Genomic DNA, 22,585 nt, shown 5'->3' with positions numbered 1-22,585 from the left:
TAATGATTCTATGATTCTATGATAAGCAGTGATTTGGAAGAAGAATATGACAGTAAAAGAAACTGCATCACATTTTTCACATACTGTATTGAATAACCACTGAATTCGCAAGAATAACAGGAAAAAAATGGCAGCAGTAACAGTGAAAAGAGTTCTTTTTAAAATTTCTTCTTAGGTTTGAAATGCTTTATAGTACCACAGTATATTGAGTAATACCCAGATTAACACAAGAGCAAAATATGAGTGATGTGCTGTAGACCGCTGCTAGTTAGATGTCTTCCTGCTTTGTTCATCTATTTGTCTTCATGACTTGACTCTTTAGAGAAATACCCCTCTCTTTATTAAGAAATGTGTCCCTAATGCAACACTGCGTATTGGGCTACCGTCTGAAATAATTTTATTAATTAGGAAAGCCTAAGTTTTCTAGTAGGGTTTTGCTGATGTGTTTAAAAAGAGATAGTCATGTGCTTTGTAAGCTACGTCAATAACTCAGACACTTAAAGCGTACTTGACATCCATGAGAAGTTTTCAGCTTGAATTCAAAGAAAGCTTTGTAACAATAACTATCCACTAGGACTCAGGACTTGTCATGCCTTGTCTCGTTTTTAGCCTATTTTAGCTTGATTTAGCTGTATCTGCAAAAAATAATTAGAAACTTTTGCCGCATCTGCAATTTATTCAAGGATATACCATTGTCTCATTTGTCCTCGCCATAACAGCAAAACTACTCAGTGGTCAGGTCTGTTGTCAATCCTGTGGTCTTGAGCTTGTTTTATTTATGATTATTGACTAACTTATTTTAGCTTCGGTTTTGCTTAGCTTTTTGTAATTGTGTGGTTCTCCTCCCCACAGAAAAAAATCATACTGTATACAGAAGGACTAATACACTAAACAGAAGTAATCATGGCGTGACTAACCCCTTATTCCAACTGGAGAGGAAAGTGTGCAACCCATTAGCAAATACAGGACAGAAAATAATCCTCAGAGACCCCAACTCTGAGGAAAAAGAAATCTCAGTCTAAACTTGGGATGATGACAACTCACTGCAACCATGCCTTTGACGTGTGAGAACTTAACACCTGATGTATGGGCAGATGTTTGTGTCTACAGATTTTTTTGTATTATTAATGATCTTTAACAGAAATTTGATGATTTGGATTATGAGCATTAGCATTGCTGTAACTGGATTAATAACAAGCATTAACTTCACTAAATTCTAACTCTTTAATCCTCACATAATGGACATTTTCTTTTGATTGCCCATTAGTGTGTGAAATACCAGGTTGATATGAGACTGTCATGTAACAGATAAACATCTAACAGACTAGTAAGTCCTGTTTCTCAGCTGAGTTTATTATCTAGGGCAAAGCACCACACTAACTACAAACACTTACGCTAGCTCATACAGAACTAGCTTAAGTCTCTCAGGACGGTGGTATTTTGTGCCAGGTAAGTGACATCTACATACCAGGAACTCACATTCATGTGGTAACCACCTGTAATGCACTGAAGTTTGGTTTCAATGCTCTTGAATGCTAGTCCTCCATTTTATAAGTATGATGAACATTTATTCTCCTCCAAATATTCTTTATTCTTTTAATTTTTCAAATATTTCTTTTTCCTCCTTTCATTTAAACAGAAGTAGTTTAAATTAGTCTGTCTTACGAAGTAACCTAGTTCAGGCTGTGTAACTAGTCTGTTTTGTTAGAACATTATTTATTAGTATATTTGCAGAGGAGCAAAGACGTAATTATTTTTTATTTTCTTCTATTGTTGCAGTCAGGAAGTTGGTGTATCCTCTCATTCCACTCTTCCCTCCACAACCAGTCTACCATGCTTCTGCAGTTTCCACTCTTGAGGTTCTTCTGATGGGCTTCTAGTGCAACCTCTGAAGCAACTTTTGCCACCAGACTTTCCCTGGTCCTCCAGGGACATCAGTTCCCCCAGTTTCTAACCTTGAACTCCTTCTGTCTCCCATTCTCTATTAATTGCTGTCTTTTGTCTCCAACACGGCCTTCTCAGTTTTCATCAAAGCCAGCACTTTATCTTACACTAAGCTTCCTTCTATTATATGTACACTTTAAATCTTCTGCCATTTCCTATCTCCTTAAAATGAGCTTTTAAACTGAGCTTTTTCTGGTCCCCAAAAAGACAGTGCATAAGCTAGCAAGTGGCCAGTTACTCAGAATTAATGATGTGATTAATTATATTATGGCAGAAGATGAGTAATCTTAGCATTAGACCTAGAAGAGACTCCTACAAAAACTGTTTCTCCCCATTCTCTTAAATATCCTTTTGGAATAACATCTGTAAAACTATTATCATTTTTAAAATCTATATAATGTGTGCAAACCTAATTGCAAACACATCCCGTTTTTCTTCAAGGACAATGTCACAGGAGGCTAGTGCTATAAGGTTGGAACATTGCTGAACTTTAAATGAATTATATCAATGCTGCTGTTCTTGTCAGCAAAACTTGTGAGCTCACTGAAAAGTGAGAGTCCTCTTACATGGCAGTTACTTCAATATGGATACAGTCTAATATATGAAGAGTGATAGATTTTAACAAACAAGGAACAGAAACCTTTTGACTGTACTTACTTTGTACCCTTGAAGGTGTCCTCGGAGAGTTTTTAGTGGAACTGGGTCCCAATGCACCTTTGCTAATGTGCTGTTAATAACATGAACCTGCACATTGCCTGGAGCAACCATTGGCACTGTGTGGGAAGGATGCAACAAGTACCTAGTTAGAATGAGACACCACACGAACGTACTTTTTCAGAATGAATCTTTGCATTGCACTCAAGGAGTAGGTTAAAATGTTCCTATGTTAAAAAGCTGACCTCAGGATTAATACTACAGAGTATTATGAAGCCTTATTATCTCCAAATTACTTCATTTTAATTAAAAAAATAACTACTATCCCCCTTTTTCAATATTTTAATATTTTAGTATTTTAAATACCCATTTAAGTTACACATTTAGTTGCTTTTAGTATAATTGAGTCAAACTACGAAACTTACAGTCTTCCCCTGAATGTCCAATCACCTCTGATGGCTCTGGTGCATATCCCAGGTCATTTAAAGCTTGTACTTTTATTTCGTAGGGAACAAAAGTTGGTGTACCAGACACAATATATTTAGATACATTTGCAACTACAACAGATGTCCATTCATCATCAACATCTTTCTGACGCCAGCTGACTTTGTACTGGAGCCCTGGTCCATTAGACTGAAAACCTTTTAAAGACTGAAACGAAAATAAATAAATATTTTTTAAAATATTCTGAAGCACCTGAAAAATCCAAAGTCACAAAGGAAATATACTGATTCTTCCTTAGAATTTTACTGAAGATTTACCACTGTGTTCTGTGACAGAGCAGCACTGCTGAAATTTCAAAGCTATGCAATTTAGCTTTTACAGGAGGTCAGTTAGTTGCTTCTCATTCATTAGAAAAATCACATTGAATGGTGATCCTGCTAATTCTCAGGCAACCATACATTGTCATTTCTGTATACATATTTTGTTTTCAAATATTTTTTAAGTAGTGGAAGAGAGAAAAACATACTTACATCAACTCCCTATAAACAGTGTTCCCTAGGCAATGTTTCTTGCCTGGGATGGGAAATTGGTTTTACATGGCTCTCCTTGAGCTCCTATCATGATGGTAAGGGCATGATAGAGAAAACTTTTCCACAGAAGTTTTTTAGTGGAAGAGTGCACAATAATTTGGTTTATCACAAAAGTTGAGGGTAGAATTAGGATTCGCATTAGAATTCTTTCTAAATGTAAGACTCTATTTGAGATAAACCACCATTTACATATTTAATTTTTCCTAAATTGGCAGCAGAACATCCTGTATTACCAAATTAATGGCTTATCTTGAGAAATCACTCAAGGAAAATATGGCACCTTAATTTTTTTTTTTTTTCCATAATGCATGCAGCTTTTCCCTGAGAATTAAGATGGGGAAATGTCTGGATTTTACTCTTTTTCAAGAATGTTTTTAGCAAGCAACGCATTGGGTATTCTCATTGTGTGTTCACAGTTAGATCACTATTATTTCTCTAAAAAAATGCTACTCACAAACCTGAAAACAAACTAATGAAACCTCCAAAAAACAAACTTACCTCCCATGTTATTACCAAATTATCAGGTTCTGAGCCTACCCCATGTACATTAGAAGGATTTTCATCAGGGTCTAAAAATAAAATATTTACACGTGAACAAGAATGACTGCTGTTTGTATTCCAAGCAAATTCAACACCATTCATAGTGTAAATCAATCACTGGTAAGCAGGAATAGTTATTTACTTGCAGATTTTGTCAGGTACTGCTCAGATGGTTCACTCGGCTGACTTCTGCCAATCTCATTGACAGCTATCACACGGAATGAGTAGTTGACGTATGGAGACAACTTCAACTGTACTGTTGTCTGAGTTCCAGGAACTTCCGTCTGGTAATGCCATACCCCTGGTTCATGCAGCCCATCTTCATATTCAATCACAAAGTCTGTAAACAGAAATTGAATCCAACTTTATGTCGAAACCTGCAACACCTTCCTAGATCAGTGTAGGCATTTCTGAATGAGCTAATCAGAAGGGAGTGATCCAAGCAATGTTTTTAAAAATCATGGAAATTTTTAAATTTCATAAAGTACATAAAGCAGAACAAAAATATATAATGTGGATCTCAAAAGTACTGCCTAGGTAGAAATATAATAGAGACATTCTTACTTTTATTATTTGGTATTCTCACTAATGCAGCTACCTGTCAGGTAACACGTTACTACAAGAGCTCGCTCCCAGGTAGTGGATTTTAGTGTAACAGGAACCCTTGAACTATCACAGCATGCAAGTGGGACAAGATTGGAATTTTGAAGTAAAAGTAGTATTTGGCTGACAACTACATTGGTCTTAGTTGTACCAAGCTGACATAAGTAGTACCTATACAATATTAAAACTCTCCGAGTATTCCATTTTCCCCAATGAGACTGGCTTAGTGAAGAACTAAAACTTCTTTAAAGTTAAGAACCAGTGCTTGAGGAAGGTTTTCGAGAGCACTTTTCAGTATCTTCAAATTAAGTCAAGGAATGTATGTTCAGAAGCTAAATTTCTTGAGAGTTCTCTCAATCATTACGTCGATTACTGTTAAGACCCTACAGAACAGATAACCTCAGAGATAAATACGTTTGTAGAACTCCAAAACCAAAATCATATTCATTATCAAAGACAAAAGGACATTTTTTTTCAGCTGTGAAACAGCCAAAAAAACTTCCTGCTCTTAGGTATGAGATATAAATTTTGAAACACTTAAGAGGAATTGTTAGGATACAATAAATAAATGGGAGAAGAATGCATAGTCTGAGTATATTCCATGGAACCTTAAGTTTACATATACAAAATTTACATGAGCATCAAATGTTTGCATGTTGTGTAACAAAAATTTTGCCTTATCTTATGTGTAGGTGGGGACAAGAAGCCAGAATATGACTCAGAATACATTGTGTTTGCACTACTAAAGAAATTCTGAGGGGCATCTAGAAATTGCTTTTAGAAGAATATATAGAGTACCACAGAGAAATAATCCACAACAGTTTGAGAAGCCAAGATGTTCAAGAAGTAAAGTAGATAAGTAGTACTAATCATAGCCTTCTGGACTTAAGGCTTGCAGATTTCATCCTGACCTGAGTAGTAAGAAAGAGGGAGAACTGGCCCCAAATTATTTTCTGAGTTATAGCTGGTGGTGTGTGCTCAGAGATAAAGGTCTTGGGATGGGATGTTTTCTGGACCAAAGTCTTTGTTGAAAAGGTGAGAATATTACATGCTTTAAAAAAAAAAAAAGTACCCACAAGTTTTCACTACTGCTTTTTGCTTCCCCAGTAACTAGCATTCTGCCTGTAACTCTAATAGAACAATTAACAGGAGACCTCAAGGAAAAAAATTCTATTTGAGCTTTCAGAGAGATCCTAGCATGTCAATCATATTACTTATGTAAAGGAATCACTCATAATGAAGTGTTATCCTTGAGTCTTGATCTGCACTTTGAAGTGATAGCAGCAGCAGCAGCATAATAAGCTTAGTCACGAAGCAAATGCTTTATTTTGCAGGCTCTCAGGGGACCACGCAGCAATACAAATTGTATCATAATTATTTAGTCAGAAGAGTTCAATTTCCGGTATCAGAGTGCATGCAATATCTCGCTTACAGAAAAACTCTGACATGAGCCAACACCACCTAGTATTATATCTTTTGAAACAGTGTGATCTCATTCCTATAGAAAGGCAAGACTTGTGTCTTATGGTCTAGAAAAAATGAAAATACTGATACAAGAGTATATGAATAAGCTATAACTTAAATACAATTCAACTATTTACATTAAACTTCTATATATTATATTTTAAAAAGTATATTACTAGTTGATACACATTAGACAAGTCTGAAAGTTTAAAACTTCAGCAAAATCCCTTGGTGTTTCATTAAAATACAATCAAAATCTTTGATATGTTCTGAAATTTGTGAAATTCTGTTTTTACAAAACTTCCTTTCCAGATGCCTGATCCTTATGGTTTGTGTTCAGTGTTGATACTGACCAGTATCAAACCCTGCAGAGCAACAGTCAGTAAGTCAGCCTAACTCATTCATTCCAAACATAACTTATACACCGGTCTTGGTAACTTGTGGCAGTTATTAACTAAATATACACTGCATAAATAATTAAATAATTACATTAAGTTGCACATAATGAAAAAGTTGCCCTGACAAATCTTTCTGATCCTATTACTTTTTTTGAAAACAAACAGTAACACCCTTCTTCCTTCCTCCTAAATTCCCCCTCCATCCTCTCTGCTCAATATAAGCAAGAGTATCTTTCATCATGTTCTACTGGGAGGGATAACAGCATTTAAGATCAATTTCCTGTCTCAAAAGTTTGTAGATGTTTGTTTTCTCTGTCTTATGGACGTGCTTTATTCCTTCAACTGTCTGGACTAGAAAAAAACAGAAAAACTATCTGCCTTACATTTTCATAAAGAATAAGCTTCTGTATCAGTAGTGATGGATAATCCCTAAAGATATTGGTACTGATGCTATTTCAAATTCATGGGAATTACGAAAGAGTTAATGCAAGATGTTAGTAGCTCTCTCCTTCAGAAGCACACAACTAATGAACAAGTCTACTCTCTATATATTCATAAGACTGGACCTTGTCCGACAGAGCTCATATCAGTATCAACTCCTATGTTAACTAGCACAGGTTTTTGGATCAAAAGCCCAGCTCTTTAAGGCAGTAAATAAGTCTTTCTGCTTGGCTGTACAGTAGAGGACATTCAGTGAATTTTTGTTATGTAAATAAATGGCAACTTAGTGAATGAATTTACCATTCTTCCATGCTGCATACAAAATTTATCTCACAACTCTTTGGAATCTGAGAACAGTTAACGTAACGCTGTTAACGTAATGCAATAGATACAAACAAACGTACTTGTAATGGGACTGTTATTTTCGTCTCCTGGTATCCATGAGAGTTCAACACTTCTTTCTAGCTGACCTGTCAATTCCAAGTCAAAGGGTGGATTTGGTCGAGCTGTAAATCAAATGAACACAAGTAAATAATCACACCAGAGTATGTAGTTTCATCTTTGAAAAAATCCTTACATTCCAATCAAAAGAATTCCACAAATACAGCAGGGCAGGTCTACTCACTTTTGTAAGCATGACTTAATGACATCAACATGCAATTGTTACAAAACAGAGATAAAATGGAGAACTGATGTATCTGGAAACTTCTATACATTAACAAGAAGCCGTATTTGATTTTATCTACGTCTGATTGCACTGTGATATAACAATGTAATGAGATGCAAGGAATTATGAAATGCCTGTTTAATTTATCTTTGAATGATTATGGGTGTTTATCTATTGTAACTAGAAATATTTAATAAAACCTGGAAAATAAAAAAGCATTCATATCAAAGAAGCTTTTCTATAATCACTACAAATATTTTGCATGTGAATTCAAAACAAGTATAGTTCAAATAGAAACTAATTGCAAGTTACTAAGTCATTTATTTTTTGCTGTACTTTTAAAAGATCCTGCAATACCATGCAAGCTGTTAATATACATCCTTACAATGCATAAAGATGTAATTGTCCATTCCAAATTGCTGAAAATAATTAATTATATGATTTGTTACACAAAAATCAAGACTAATGAGTAGGTTCATTTAAGAATACATAAGCATTTTCACTGAATGTGATAGGATTTACACAAAAGTGCTTAAGACGCTCATACTTAAAAGTGTTTTAGGCATATTATATTGCATTTTAAAACCCAAATTCAGAAAAAAAGCTACCAAATTAAAGGCTGTATACTGTCAAATTTAAGACTGTACCTGACTGACAGATTTTTGGGGGAATTTCAGCTTTAATTTTAAAATCCTGGTCAATATGGTCCTATCCATTTTATGAGTGACGTAAAATGAAGACAAACTATGAAATAAAGTACAACAGGCCTTCAAAGCTGTCATCAAAAGCAATGTAAAAACATAACATAATTTGGTTGGTGCAAATTCTTTGATAGTGAATTAGCTTTCAACGAACAGTTGGATTTACCTTTTAGATCTTTCACTTATTATATAACTAATTTGCATTACAGTGTTTGCTATGAGAAAAACGTTATCACACTGTAACCAACCTTAATTAAGAAAAATCATCTCTGAAAATCATTTATTCCCTAAAATACAAAGCAGCCTGCACTGTAAAATTCCAAAGTCCAGTACTCCAGTAATGAAGCATTTGGTAAAATGGGATGAAACCACACACACACACACACAAACACAGGAAAAAGGGAAAAAAAGGAAAGATGTTGCACTTTGCAATAGGCAAATGAGAAATATATCTGGCAGATGATGTAGAAAGAGAACTTCGTATTAGTTTACCGTAAATGATAGCTGGAGTTGGGGGAGCAGCTGAAAAGAACATTAATATAAAGGATTTAATCAGTTAGTAGCCAAAGAAACAGAACACTGTAGGTAGTTAAAGACTATAATTATTAGAGACAAAGAAAAGTTAACTTATTTAGAGTAAATGGTTGATTTTAAATAATACATTGATAATTTTTCACTGAAAAGTTATAAAAGTATTCCTGAATATTTTATCCATTTTTTTAATAAGGATAAATCAAGAAAACAAATAAAGTAAGCAATCTTATAAAAAGCAGTCTTTTAAAATAAGTACTAGACATTTGGCATATATCATTCCTGGATAGGCATAAGATCACAGCACAATTTTAAAAGACAAGCATACTTGACTTTGAATCTCAGCTTGAACTCAGGTAAGAATCATTCAGGATATTTACTTAAAATTTTCTTACAAACTGGGAGAAGGGGCAAAGTAACATATTTTACAACAATTTGCAATCATAGAAACTTAACAGAGAGAATTTAAAAAGAAAATCCTTGAAAAGTCATACAACCAAGCACGCTCAGTCTTTCTGAAACATAATTTAGCTGCGCAAGAGATTCCTGAGATAACATGGTTATGTTCAAATACTCTGCAATGTGTAATCTACTGTGTTAGCTCAGATGTGATCCAAATAAAAACCTATACAGCATGAAACTGAATGTGTCCTGTAGCTACTGGACCCTTTTGTAAGTAGCTAATTCAAAGGCAAACTTTAGGGTGAGACTGTATTTTTAAAAAACTGAAACACATTTACAAATAGGTGACATTTCCTTTGTCCTGTCCTAGAAACCAAAACTGTTTGTGCTTTTCATTTTAGATCTAATGCTGTTTTCATACTTAACAGTAATTAAACACAGTTCTGCTATCATAAAGTTTGAGAGTATTCTTACCAACAACAGTAAGCACAGCACTTGCTGAAACACTGTCCAGAGTAGTATTAACTATGCAAGTGTATGTTCCATCATCTTTATCAGTTACATTCATAATGGTCAAGTTGTCTTTACCAACTAGAAACCTGTAAATACAATAGATTCAGCCACTGATTTTTCAATAACTGGTACTGTTATAAGAAACTTGCATAAGACATTATCAAATCCCATATACTTGTGTATTTCAGCAAATACCTAGACAGCAACGTAAGCTGTGGGACTATGTCAGCCTTTTCTACATTGCTCTTGACCATCTTCCCACAGTAACTGTCTATCCTAATGTGCTTTTATTTCCAAATATACTAAAACAACTTTTAACTATCTGTGATCTAGAGCAAAACAGTCTTCCATTATCCCTTTGGCTTCCTATGCCAATTATCTTCTCCTTACAACTGATATACATGGTCAATGTGCACAATTAAAAATTTTTACATCTCATTTTATTTTGAATTCTATCTTCATATTTTCATCACACTCAGTAAGTCCTTTAGTCACCAAATATGGAATAGTGATGATATTTATCAGTCATTTTTGGCAAATGTCAATAAGTCAACATATTCCTTTCAAATATCAAGAAAAGGTGCAGACAAAAGAAACTAGAAAATCAAAAATAAAGGAAAATTATTTTGTCCCTACCTTTCATCATCTGGCAGTTCATCATTGTCCTTCAGCCATATAACTGTTGGTAATAAGGTAGAATCATGCTTTATTATACACTCAAATGAAACGTGGCCATATCTCTGAATCACTTTGTATTCTGGCTGTTTAATTATCATTGTTGGATCTGAAATTTAAAATTACTATTAGATATTTAGAAAGTCTGAAATTCTATACTAACCTGTGATGAAAGAGTGACTCATTTCTTACCTTTAACTTCCAATTGCACCTCATTTTGTATCTTTCCTAATTCATTCCTTGCTACACAGGTGTATGTACCAGCACTATCCTTTTGAGCCACTGGAATTTCCAACGTTCCATTATCATGGAAAACGTATTCATTTCCACGTAAGATGCTACCTTTCACTCCCTTAAACCTTTATATAAAAAGTAATATCATTATCCAACATCATAGTTAAATTCTGTTGTATTTTATTATCAGAAAATGCAAACTTGGGACTGCCACATTAGAAAATACAGACAGAATCACATAATGAAATTTAAACTTAACTCTGTAGGAATAACTTAACTGTTGCTACGTTAAGTGTATGTAATATTGTATTAGTGTATTGTAATTAGCATATATTTAAAAATACACTATTTTAAAATTGTAAATAGTGTAAAATAGTTTTAAAGCTTTAAATGTTTGTTTCCATAGATATAACTGGCTCTTTTTACATAACTTAAGCACAACAGCTATAGCTTACCATTCAATTTCAGGCTTAGGTGAACCAAAATAAGCACAGTCTAGCAATGCGGGACTATCTGCGATAACTTGATAGAGTTTATTAGCAGGAGTTAGAATTCTTGGTGGCTCAGCTGAAAAGACAAAGATATCTGGATATAGATACAAAGATGCAAATACAAAATACTAAGACATCAAGAATGGCCTAAAGAATTGTATGCTAACATCCCTCTCTGAAGTGATTTCTGGTCTCAGTCTAGGTCCAAATATGTTCTACTGCCAGCAGCCTGAGGAAACGTTAATGTAGGAGAATTATCTTGTGAAAAAAAAATGCTTCTTTCCTGTTTACAAGTAATAGGGATGGCCAGCAAAGGCAATGATTTAATTTGGAAAATTTAAATCAGAATATACTTCAAGAAGAGAAAGTCCTGGGAACAGACTGAACTACCTAATTCTGAACAAACCTGAAGGCAGAAAGAAGCTAATACGTATTTTTTGTGAAACACCTACATTTTTTAAAGGAACCATGGAACCAAAGTGAGTTCTTTCATTTAAAAGACAGTGTCCCTCAATCAAAAGATCTACCAGCTCCTGCAAGAGAGTCTTTAGAGGCCATTCTGCCTAGAATTTTGCTACTAGCTTTGTTAAATTCAGCGAGAAGAATTAGAGAGGCCACAATGTCTCGTAACTAGAAACACATTCTTGGGAGGCCTTCAAGACAAATGCATAATCATGTCCCCTTGCAAGAGCAATTTAGAGATCATCTATTTAACTAATCCAAAACACCCGCAATCAATGAAAGTGTACTAACTTAAGGAATATTAATACCTGCCTTATTTGTCATGCTCCCATTTGCTTGATTTACATAAACAAACAAACAAAAGAGATAAAATTTCTTGCAAGTTTTCTCCAGCTTTCACGACTATCCTTCTTACTTAGGAATAGTGAAAGTGAAATTCAGGAATATCCTACAAAAAACAAGGTATGTATACCCTTGCCTTTTATAGGGCTCAGGAAATACGTCCATTCCCACTGAAGTCCTCAAGCAAGGCTTGAGCATGCAATCCGTGCAGTAGCAGGAGACAACTGAATATGCAAGAAAACTGAAAAATAGAAAATCTCTTTCTTACCCAGAACATTCACAAATGCGTTTGCTAGCAAGTATCCATATTCATTAGAAGCATTGCACTGATAGACAGCACTTGACCTTTCTTGCACATGTGAGAAAATAATGGTATCACCATCTACCTTTCTGCTAGGATCTTCTGGGGCAACTGTTGGTGTAAAGAAAAAAAAATTTGTTTTTCCTAAACTGCTGTTGGATGATACGTTTCATACTTCTTAAAAGAAGAAACAATTTGAAAGACCAATATGCCTTTTCTTCTATTTTCCTGGGTGACTGTTCACTGGTTAAGATGTGAATTTCAATATGATTAAGGAAGTTCTTCTAATTCTACAAATATTTAACTCAGGATGGTAGAGTTTCCATTTTTTGAGGGTGTTTTTCAAAGAAGTGAAGCTGAGATCATATTTTGCATGCATTACAGAGGAAAAATACTGATATGACAAGATTCAGGCAAATACAGACAATACCTAGAAAAAATAAGGAAGTATTTCTGAGTGTCAAAAGAAAATTATGTTAGAATGACATTGGAACTTTACAGTCCTCTGTGACTTAAGGGTGCCAGCTTTTCAAATCAGTTGTTATACCATAAATAATTATCCAAATATAAAAATAGCCTTACTCAGTTGAAAACTATCTCAGAGTGAAACGTTAAGTAATTCTTTCACACAAAATCAAGAGTCTCCACAAGACAGTAATTCAGTAGGTGGCAGTCTTTCCCTTTTATAAGAATTATACAGTGCCATTTCCTCAACTGTTCTGTAGTAGCCTGAGCTGTCAAAATGCTCTTGCATCCCAGAAGAATCGAGAATATAACTGAAAATAAAATTCTGATATACTACTGAAGAATAATAGCTGTCAGTTATGATACAACTGGATGGAGTTAGAGAAGTATAACAGAGAAAAAACTTAGCTTGTAACACTGCACTGCATAAAAAGGCACAAACTGTAGTTTAATATTTTAAGTAAATATTAAATCAACACAGCAATGTATTATTAATATTGAAACTTAATGGTGACATTATTTATGTATTAATATTAAAAATAAATGCATATATACATAAATAAATGTATCATAGTTTGGTTGCATCATCAAAATTGACACCCTAATATATTATTGGAACTTGAGAAAATAAGTATATTTGTGGAAGACATTTTCATACAAAATCATTTCTCATTTCTTTGGATTCATAGAAAAGATGAATTAACCAAATTAACATCCTTTTTTATTTAAGTGGCAAAGCCTTTTGCTTCAGACAGTATCTCAGTACTCATCCGTAAAGAAAAAGGAGAAATTCCTTCCATATTTTCTCAAACCTACTGAAGTATCTGTTACTGAATTCTCTAAGAGAGAAGAATGAAAGGGGACAGATGAAGGGGACCACGGTTCTGTGCTCCTGCTTAAGGGTACTTCCATCTTGGGAGAACTCTAAGGCCATTTTGCATGTAAAGCAATTACATCAATTTCCAAACAGATGCCTCAAGAACAGTTTTCGACTCCATTTTTAACTCCTATCTTCCACCAATCTGAGTTCAAATCAATATCACAAATTCAAAAATTTCAGAAAGGAAGAAGAAGGTACTACTGGAATTTTAAATGCTTATTCTCTGGGCTTCTGGATTGCTGGCACTTATTTTTCTCCTCTTTTCTTTACTTCCTATTGTGTTCCATGTTCTGCATTGCTTCCTATTCTATGTAAATGCCATTTTCATTAAAAGATTCATGGGCTGAAAATAGACGGAGCAGGTGAGTAGCCCAGCAGGCAGGCCAGTCAGCTGCGAGAAGTGGTCTGTTTCTGCATACAAATCACTGTTAAATGGAAAATACGCACAACCGCCCTCCCAGGAGGTAGGAGATCAGCCCACGGCCGTTCCAATCAGGGCTAATTCCTGCTCCGGGGCTCTGGGCTTCCCTCCGCTCGTGCCCTCTGAATCCTGCAGCGTTTTCTGCACACAGACAGAGCTTCAATGGGTGCACAGACTCCCCACCTCACACACACTCCCATACTTAATACCTTACAGGCTGACAGGTATACCCTTCAGAGAGATAGAAGCCATTAGTTCAATCCTCTGTGACTGAAGAAGGAACTGGATCTTAAAAGAATGATCTAACCATTAAATTATCATATAAAAAGAAGGGTAGCATCTTCCCTTCCCACTGCCGTATTTAAGGAAAAAAACAGATATCCCTCTTCACTTATTTGAAGGAAAGTAGGTAGGTGCCTGTTCTCAGAAAAGGGCTTCAAGCTGTGGATCCCAAGAGGAAAAAAAACAGAGGGAAGTGTCAGGTTAGTCAGTGCTTCCTTTTGACTGGTCTAGCCACTTGCATGCTGAAGGGCACCGATTTTAGAAAGCTCCCTGTTGAGACTGGCGTCCATTCAACAGTCTGTCTTCTGACATACCTCATCCTCCCACACAACACCAACAGAACCTACACGTCTTTGCCCATGTACTACACTGTGTTTTGCAGGGCCAGGCCCTAAAAGTTAGATGCTGTATCATCCAGCTGCTTTAATGATCTTAAGCACGTACTGCTGCACTCACACACACAGAATGGTTGAGGCTGGAATGGACCTTTGGAGGTCATCTGGGCCAACCCCCTACTCAAGCAGTGTCACTTAGAGCCAGTTGCCCAGGACTGTGTCCAGATAGGGGAAGGATCACTTCCCTCGATCTGCCGGCAATACTTTTGTCTAATGTAGCCCAGAATAACATTAGCCTCTTTGCCACAACGGCACATTGCTGGCTCATGGTCAACTTGGTGTCCACCAGAACGTCCAAGTCCTTTTCTGCTTCGCTACTTTCCAGCTGGGTGGTCCCGAGCATGTACTGGTGCATGGGGTTGTTCCTCCCGAGGTGCAGGACTTTGCCTTTCTTGTTGAACTTCACGACGTTCTTGTCAGCCCATTTCTCCAGCCTGTCAAGATCCCTCTGGATGGTAGCATGACCCTCTGATGTATCAGCCACTCCTCCCAGTTTTGTGTCATCATGAAGGTACACTCTGCCCCATCATCCAGATCATTAATGAAGATGTTAAACAGCACCGACCCCTGGGGTACACTGCTAGTTACTGGCCTCCAACTAGACTTTGTGCCACTGACCACCATTCTCTGGGCCTGGCCATTCAGCCATTTTTTTATCCACCTCGCTGTTTGCTTATCCAGCCCATGCATCAACAGCTTGTCTATGAGATTCTTACCGGAGACAGTGTCAAATGCCTCACTGAAGTCCAGGTAGACAATATCCACTACTCTTCCCCTATCTACTAGGCCAGTCATTTCATCATAGAAATGTATCAAGTTGGTCAGGCATGATTTCCCCTTGGTGAAGCCATGCTAACTACTCCTGATGGTTTTCTTGTCCTTAATGTGCCTGGAAATGGTTTCCAGAATTAGCTGCTCCATCACCTTCCCAGGGATCAAGGTGAGGCTGACCAGCTTGTAGTTCCCTGGGTTTCTCCTTCTTGCTCTTTTTGAAGATACGAGTAACATTTGCTTTCCTTCAGTCTTCAGGCACTTCTCCCAGTTACCATGATCAATCAAAGATTATCAAGAGTGGCCTTGCAATGACATCTGACAGCTCCCTCAGCACTTGTGGGTGCATCCCATCAGGGCCCACAGACTTACGTATGTCCAGTTTCCTTTAGTTATTCCTTGATCTGATCCTCTTCCACCGAGGGTACATCTCATTCCAGCCTTTCCCCCTGGTCTCTGGACCTGGGATTCCCGAAGGCCAGCCTTACTAGTAAAGACTGAGGCAAAGAAGGCATGCAGTACTTCAGCCCTTTCCATGCAATTTTTTTTTTATTTTTCTGGGGAAAGAGAGCGATGGAGGGCCACTCAAGCACTGTTTGTTTGCCTTTACAAGGATTCTGGTCACATTACAGGATAGCTGCACAAAAAGGAGAAAATGCTTTTGACATGTTTGACAAATCTGAATTCGGCACTGACAGGCAAAATAGCAAAGAATTACGTAATACTTAAAATGGGCTTGTACAATTGGGGTAATGAATGATGATTCGCTATAGGAGTTCTGCTGCTGTAATAGACAGTTGAACACGTGCCCTGTAACAGCCAACATTTACTCCCAATAACATCGTGTGTCAGCTTATGAACGTGTTTATGTCCTTTCTGGACAAAGACCTGATTGCCTGGTTTCACCTAATTTTTCCATCACTTTGTATAATAAGACAGCTTCTTGACTCTATAGCCATGTACAGCATATTCCTGTACAGAGAAGGTATAGCCTCCATCAGATACTTTTGTCACAGTTAGTCACCAGCACCCTGAATATCTTCTGTTCATATGAATGCATACCTCCATCTGTTTCATAAACTTCAGACAGCCCAAGCAATTACTTTTGTTAGTATGTTTAAATAACCACTATGGCACCATTATTTTTTCCTGGAAAAAAAGACAGAATGAAACGTGCTCTCTGAACAGAAGTAGTTAAAACACACTATTATGCTTAAAACTGGAAGGAAAAAATCCAGATTTTGTTGAGATGTTTTACCCTTTTCTGTTGAAGTGTTTCATTTTTCTGATCAATTTTACTTGCTAGTCAATATGCATTTATGCAAATTTAGGAAGCTAAACACCATGAAGAACAGAACAACTGTCAACTGATGATGCGGTATATAATGTTATCAGCCCAAATACACGATACAAACTTCAGCCTGATCTGTATGAAAGATACGTATTTGGGCAGAAAATTATTAAGACATGAGATTGGTCTACCGACTCTAAATTCTTCAGCTCAGATCTTTAAGCTCTGTGTAAAATTGGGAAAAAAAATCCATTGCTTGGAGTTGTGGGTTTTTTTAACTTAAACATAAAAAGAAAGTTTCTATGGTGAGGGTGGTCAGACCCTGAAACAGGATGCCCAAGGAGTTGATGGAGTCTCTGTCCTTGGAGATAATAAAAATCTGTCTGGACGCAGTCCTGATCAACCAGATGCAGATAACACCCTGCTTCAAGCAGGCAGGTTGGACTAGATGTTCCTTTCACGCTCAACTATGCTGTGATACTGTGGTTTTAAAATAACCTAACAAAAAATGTAGATTGAAAATAATTCACTGGGAAGGAGGTATATACCTTTGATTGTGATTTTGTAATTTGCTTTTGTTTAAAAAATCTGATAATGTGAAAATCATCATTCCTGAAATCAGAGTTCCTTATATTGTTACCACATTCTGAAATACAACAAAGTGAGTATGAGATCCAGCTGACATCGGAAGTTCTCAGCTCTGCTAACTTAGACTCCAGGTCCCAGAGGGCACTGAACTAGGGTGCTTTTTGTTGCCTGAGAAGTATGATGTAACCTAAGACAGTATATATTTTTTTCCAGAAGCATGTTGTGGATTACAATCATAGTTTGTAGGATATGCGAGTACTAACTGTTTCTATTCTATAGTGAAAATGCTGATGTCATCCTCAGATGTTGTACTAGAGACTCCCTCTGGCTGAAAACAAGCTGTAAAAGAAAGGGATAAAATAACTTGACTGCTTTTCCCTGTATCAATGAGAACACATACATCTTTGCCATGTGTAAGACCTAATTTTACCTAGATCAGTAAAATGTCACAGAAAAACACAGTGAAAGCAGAGAATAATTTCTCTTTAGAAAAGAGCAGAAATATTCACTACTGTCTTTAGATGCCTGCATCTTCTTTAGCAAATCAAAATTATGAATCAAAAGTAATCAGTCCTGCTATGCATTCACAGTGACTATATAGGATTGTTGGAAAACGAATGTAGTAACACAAAGTCTGTTGTTTAAGTGTTACAGTGCTTAGTCGCTCATTTCTTTAGTAAAGCTGAGCTATCATTTTGCATCAGTAGCAGAACATTAGTTTCTCAGAGAAGCTGAGACAATTATTTGATTTAAATTTCTATACTGAACATTTGTTGTTGTAGTTCTACTATTACTATAATTCTGTCCTTAAGTTTATACACAAATAATAGTGAATGTAAATGGGAGCATGAGATCAGTAATGGCTCTTAAGCCATGATTTTCAACAACTCTAACTTCAAAGATAGCTTTGAAGACCTGTTATTATGGAAGTATATGAAGAAAGCAAAGACAGAAGGTTAGGTGCTTTTTTTCTGATATAAATGTAGAAACATACAGTCCTTGTATAGTGATGCTCAGGTATGCTTTTCAAGTTCTGACAGGATCACAGGATCATTTGTATTATAGTAACTTTTGCTAGAAATGTCCTATCATTCTTCTTGACCTGCTTGTTCTTCCAAAAACTCACATTCGTAAGTAATTTATGAATATAGTAACCTTTTTCAAAACTAGAAAAGTCTTTCTGCGGTTAAAACTATCTACAGTTGAATGACTGAAATGGGATTTTTTAAGAATTATTTGTATCATTTTGGACATCTGTTTTCAAATAGATTAGCTACGACAACAGGAGAATGTGACAGAACCGGGACTTAATGTTATCAATCAACCAGCCAAGAAAACTAGGAGGAACATCCAGTGTGTAGTCATTGAAGTGGCTTGATAAGAAGATATGGTCCCCTCTTACGGAGGGACCTCCTGGTTTTCTGTAGATCATAAACCATACAGTCTACGAATGAGCATCCAGTTAACATTCCTCTGGCTGTAGCTGACTTTCCTCCTAACATTTGAAAGCCCAAATCAGGGCTATTATGCAAGACAGACCTGTTCTCTCACATTTCTCATCATATTGCCTAAATACCATATTATGTATTTAGAGAATGTTATGTGACTAGAATCCTTTTTTCTTCTTTTGGCGGGGCGGGGGTGGGGGGGAGCGGGAAGCTATGCTTTTGGAGTTGAGCACAAAACTGGTAGTGAAATAGCAAGGGTGGGCAGTATAGTGCATCAGACATTTGAGAACCTACAGGGTCAAACCAAGACTGAACCTAAGCAAGAAGGACAAGAAACTTAAGTAATCCAGTTTTGCCTTACTCTACCCCTTACAGTGAACTGACAAAGACTTAATTCTTGAAGAGATGGGACATGGAAGAAGATGCCCTTTTCCTTTTTTTACCAACATCTCTTCCTCCTCAGCAAAATACTTTCCTGTGATCACTGAAATCCTTGTTTCCAAGTTTCTGATTCTGACAGTATTATTACCTGCACTAGTCACGACTGCCCTTTGACTATCTTATGCATAATAAAAAAACCTGATTATCAAAGGTTTTCTTATCTGCTGCAGTTCCTAAGCCAGACGCACAATTCCAACGCAATGACAGCAGAAGCAGTGGATAAATGTCTGTCCTGGCAGTCCTCTCCTCTCTAAGACTGAACTCCTCGGGGCATCAGAGTCCAGCAGATTTCTCCCCACCCTCCCACGGCTGTGGTGAACAGCTTGTGTGTGTACTCACAGAGAACACGATGGATGATGAATCTCTGAGCCAGGGATTACCAAGGCCTTTCACGAAGGAAATCTAAGGGCTAATATTTCTCCCTTAAATTCAATGCGATTACTAATGGATACTAACTAAAACCTAAGATTCAATGTGAAATGTGATATAAACAAGTGAAGAACATGTTGAAAGAAGATAAACAGTGCCTTTCAGTGCACTACTTTGTATAAACCTAAGTGTGTGTATTTAATATTTAATAGCTCATCATGAACTATAAACCACTGAACCAATAAATTAGTCTTTTGTGCAGTATTTGCAATGCCTTTCTGAAGTCCAATTATGAAAGTGCTTTCCCTTCCCAATTAATCTGGGTTGTTACTTTCTTAAAAGTTGAGATACTTTATGCATGGTTTCCCTTTTGTAAAACCAAGCTGAATATCTAAGCAGTAAAACACAACGGATTATGCAGCGGTATAAATAATGCAGATCTTGAGTGTTAATTGAAGCACGAGGCAAGGCAGAGTCATGGCCTGAACTTTCAATTGCTGCTTGCCAAAGTAATTCTAATTGACCTCAACGGGACTGTGCATGTGAGTTCAAATTACTCCTGTGAGTAAACATTCAGAGGTTAGGTCCTTATCACTCCAGCATGTCTGAAGCAGCTTTCTTTTCAGACATGCTGGAGTTTTTCTTTTAAGTGTCATTGTTGAAGAAAATTAATTAAAATACTTCAAAGAAACCCAAAATCTTCCTTTAAAAATATCTTTTGACTCTGATTAATATAAGCTGGAACAAAATTTACACCCCTGCAATTTTTTTTTCATAGGTGCTTAAGATACTACATTTTTTTTTTATTCTTCCTTTTTCCCTATTGGTATTTAAGCCTCACCCTTTGACTGAGATACGGACGAATGGTTCTTTTTTCAACATTCCCCCTTCCTTGTCTGACTCTATTATGGAAAAACAAAACCGGAAGAATTAAGCATCTCCCAGTTGTGCTTTCCAATAGAAAATTAAAGTATTGCAAACAGATTACTGGGCCACAGGAGGCACATTGTGGGATATATGATGACAGCAGGGCTTTGAAATTCAAATGTAGCTCTTTTTCTTTGAAATCCTGCCGTGGGTGTAGCTCTCTCAGCACTGCCCTGAAGCTGAAACAGCTGCTTTAGTTTCCTTTTACAGTGCTTTACTAATCATTCAGTTGGAAGAAGAGGGGCTCAATTCTGTAAGTTAGTAACAAGTGAACAAAAAGGCACACTGTACTTGGTAGTTTCCAGACCAGCTTTTGATAACTCAGAATAATATAAAATCACAAGAATCTTAAGAACTGCACTTTCTGTGATCGCGATGCTTCTCTTTCTTAGATGCCCTGACAGACTCAGTGTACTGGAGCATCCAATCAATTTGCACTTAAATATTTAAGGTGGATAAAACTTCAGCTTTTCTCAGCAATGAAAGTGACATTTAACATAAGGCTGAGCTACCCAGTTATTTATTTCCTGAGTTCTTTTCTTTTTTTTTTTCCTACTGAAGTTGAGTGGCTAATTTAATTAAAGTCTCTTAATTTTAACTGAGTTCCCTTCAATACAACTCTGTGTACTGACTCCTCAAGGCCAGCGAGTCAATATATGCTGCCCTTGTATTTGGGAAATTAATTTGGTGGCACCCTGCAGCTGCTTCTGAAAACTCTCTGTTTCTTAACGTTTTACTGCTATCCTGCAAGAATGCAGAACACATCATTGCTTTTCTGGAAAATGTACTTGTCTGTCATTTGAACAGCGTGTCCCACAGCTTTGACAAGGAAGCAGTGCGAGGCAAAGGCAAATCTCATAGCCAGGTGAAAAAGATTTTACTAGTCAGGAGGCCTGAAAAGAAGAGTTAAACTATCAGGACAGCAGGATAAAAATCTCCTCAAAACAATCCAAAAAAAGATAATGGTAACTATATAGAAAATAGTAAGGAAGATGAGACCACCAAAAACCCAGAAAGGAAAGAGCAGGACAGGGTACCAAACTTTGATTATAAGGCGTGCATTATGATATATTTACGTACAATATATACAATACAAAATTACATTGATATTTTCCCGTTTTCCTGTAATACCATTGTTTGATGAGGCGGTTAATGTCAGCTTACATAACTTATTTAACCAATGGAAACTTCGCATTTTCAATCTCAGGCTAGAGATCTCAACTTACATTTAATTAGGATTCCTGAAACAGGTTCTTTACTAAATATTTCTATCTGTTTCAATATATACCCTTACTTTTTGCCCCAAAGTTGCGTATTTTTCCCTCCAGCTCAGTTTACTCTCTCATATCCCAAATATTTTGGATATTTCTAATGAGGGTTCTCGTTTACCTGTTGCTATTTCCCAGATTCTCACTGTAGAGAATCCTCCTCCATGTCCCAAACTCCGTGACATTTACTTCATAAACAGACTTAAACATCTGAAACTCCTGAAAGTTACACTGTCATAGTTTCAATAGGTCAGCACAGACCAATATTTTAGAGCGCATTATCTCTCATGAGTCAACAGGGTAGATTGTCTGTTTTTATAAGATCGTTTTGTGAAAGAGGAAGGATAAAGGTAGAAGAACCAAGTGTGATTTTACGGTACAGCCTATGCTGAGTGCAAACCCAACTGCCAACACACTGCAGTGTCCTCCAGCAAGTTCTCCCCAAGTAAAGTTGTGCTATATATAGCAGCTACGTGGTGTCTGTCATACAGCATTGCCAGTCATAACACTGCAACAATTAAGTGACTCAATCACCAATTCAGGGTTGTTTTTCTTACCCATGCACACAGAAACAGCTGTTTCACTGCCTTAGGGGTTCCTTTTCTTTGACACCTACTTGGCACAAGCTGTTTGCCAAGCACT

At 36.6% G+C, this 22,585-nt stretch overlaps 1 protein-coding gene across 1 annotated transcript in view; it reads right to left on the bottom strand.

Annotated features, from left to right (window-relative positions):
- Nucleotides 1–2,601: 2,601 nt before the first annotated feature.
- NRCAM (neuronal cell adhesion molecule) overlaps nucleotides 2,602–22,585 on the bottom strand; it is a gene marked incomplete at its 3' end in the record, with an annotated part of 36,239 nt that continues 16,255 nt past the window's right edge. The window contains exons 10-20 of the mRNA XM_009585901.1: nucleotides 12,365–12,508; nucleotides 11,257–11,368; nucleotides 10,760–10,926; nucleotides 10,529–10,676; nucleotides 9,854–9,978; nucleotides 8,939–8,968; nucleotides 7,483–7,584; nucleotides 4,315–4,512; nucleotides 4,131–4,201; nucleotides 3,024–3,249; nucleotides 2,602–2,717 (exon numbers count right to left, since the gene is read on the bottom strand). Of these exons, the coding sequence (XP_009584196.1) occupies nucleotides 2,602–2,717; nucleotides 3,024–3,249; nucleotides 4,131–4,201; nucleotides 4,315–4,512; nucleotides 7,483–7,584; nucleotides 8,939–8,968; nucleotides 9,854–9,978; nucleotides 10,529–10,676; nucleotides 10,760–10,926; nucleotides 11,257–11,368; nucleotides 12,365–12,508 (1,439 nt within the window). The remainder of the gene's footprint in view (nucleotides 2,718–3,023; nucleotides 3,250–4,130; nucleotides 4,202–4,314; nucleotides 4,513–7,482; nucleotides 7,585–8,938; nucleotides 8,969–9,853; nucleotides 9,979–10,528; nucleotides 10,677–10,759; nucleotides 10,927–11,256; nucleotides 11,369–12,364; nucleotides 12,509–22,585) is intronic.

Source organism: Fulmarus glacialis, unplaced genomic scaffold, assembly GCF_000690835.1.
Source record: "Fulmarus glacialis isolate BGI_N327 unplaced genomic scaffold, ASM69083v1 scaffold6779, whole genome shotgun sequence".
NCBI lineage: Eukaryota > Metazoa > Chordata > Aves > Procellariiformes > Procellariidae > Fulmarus > Fulmarus glacialis.
The sequence above is the reverse complement of the archived record's forward strand: the minus strand, read 5'-3'. Positions and strand labels throughout refer to the sequence as shown.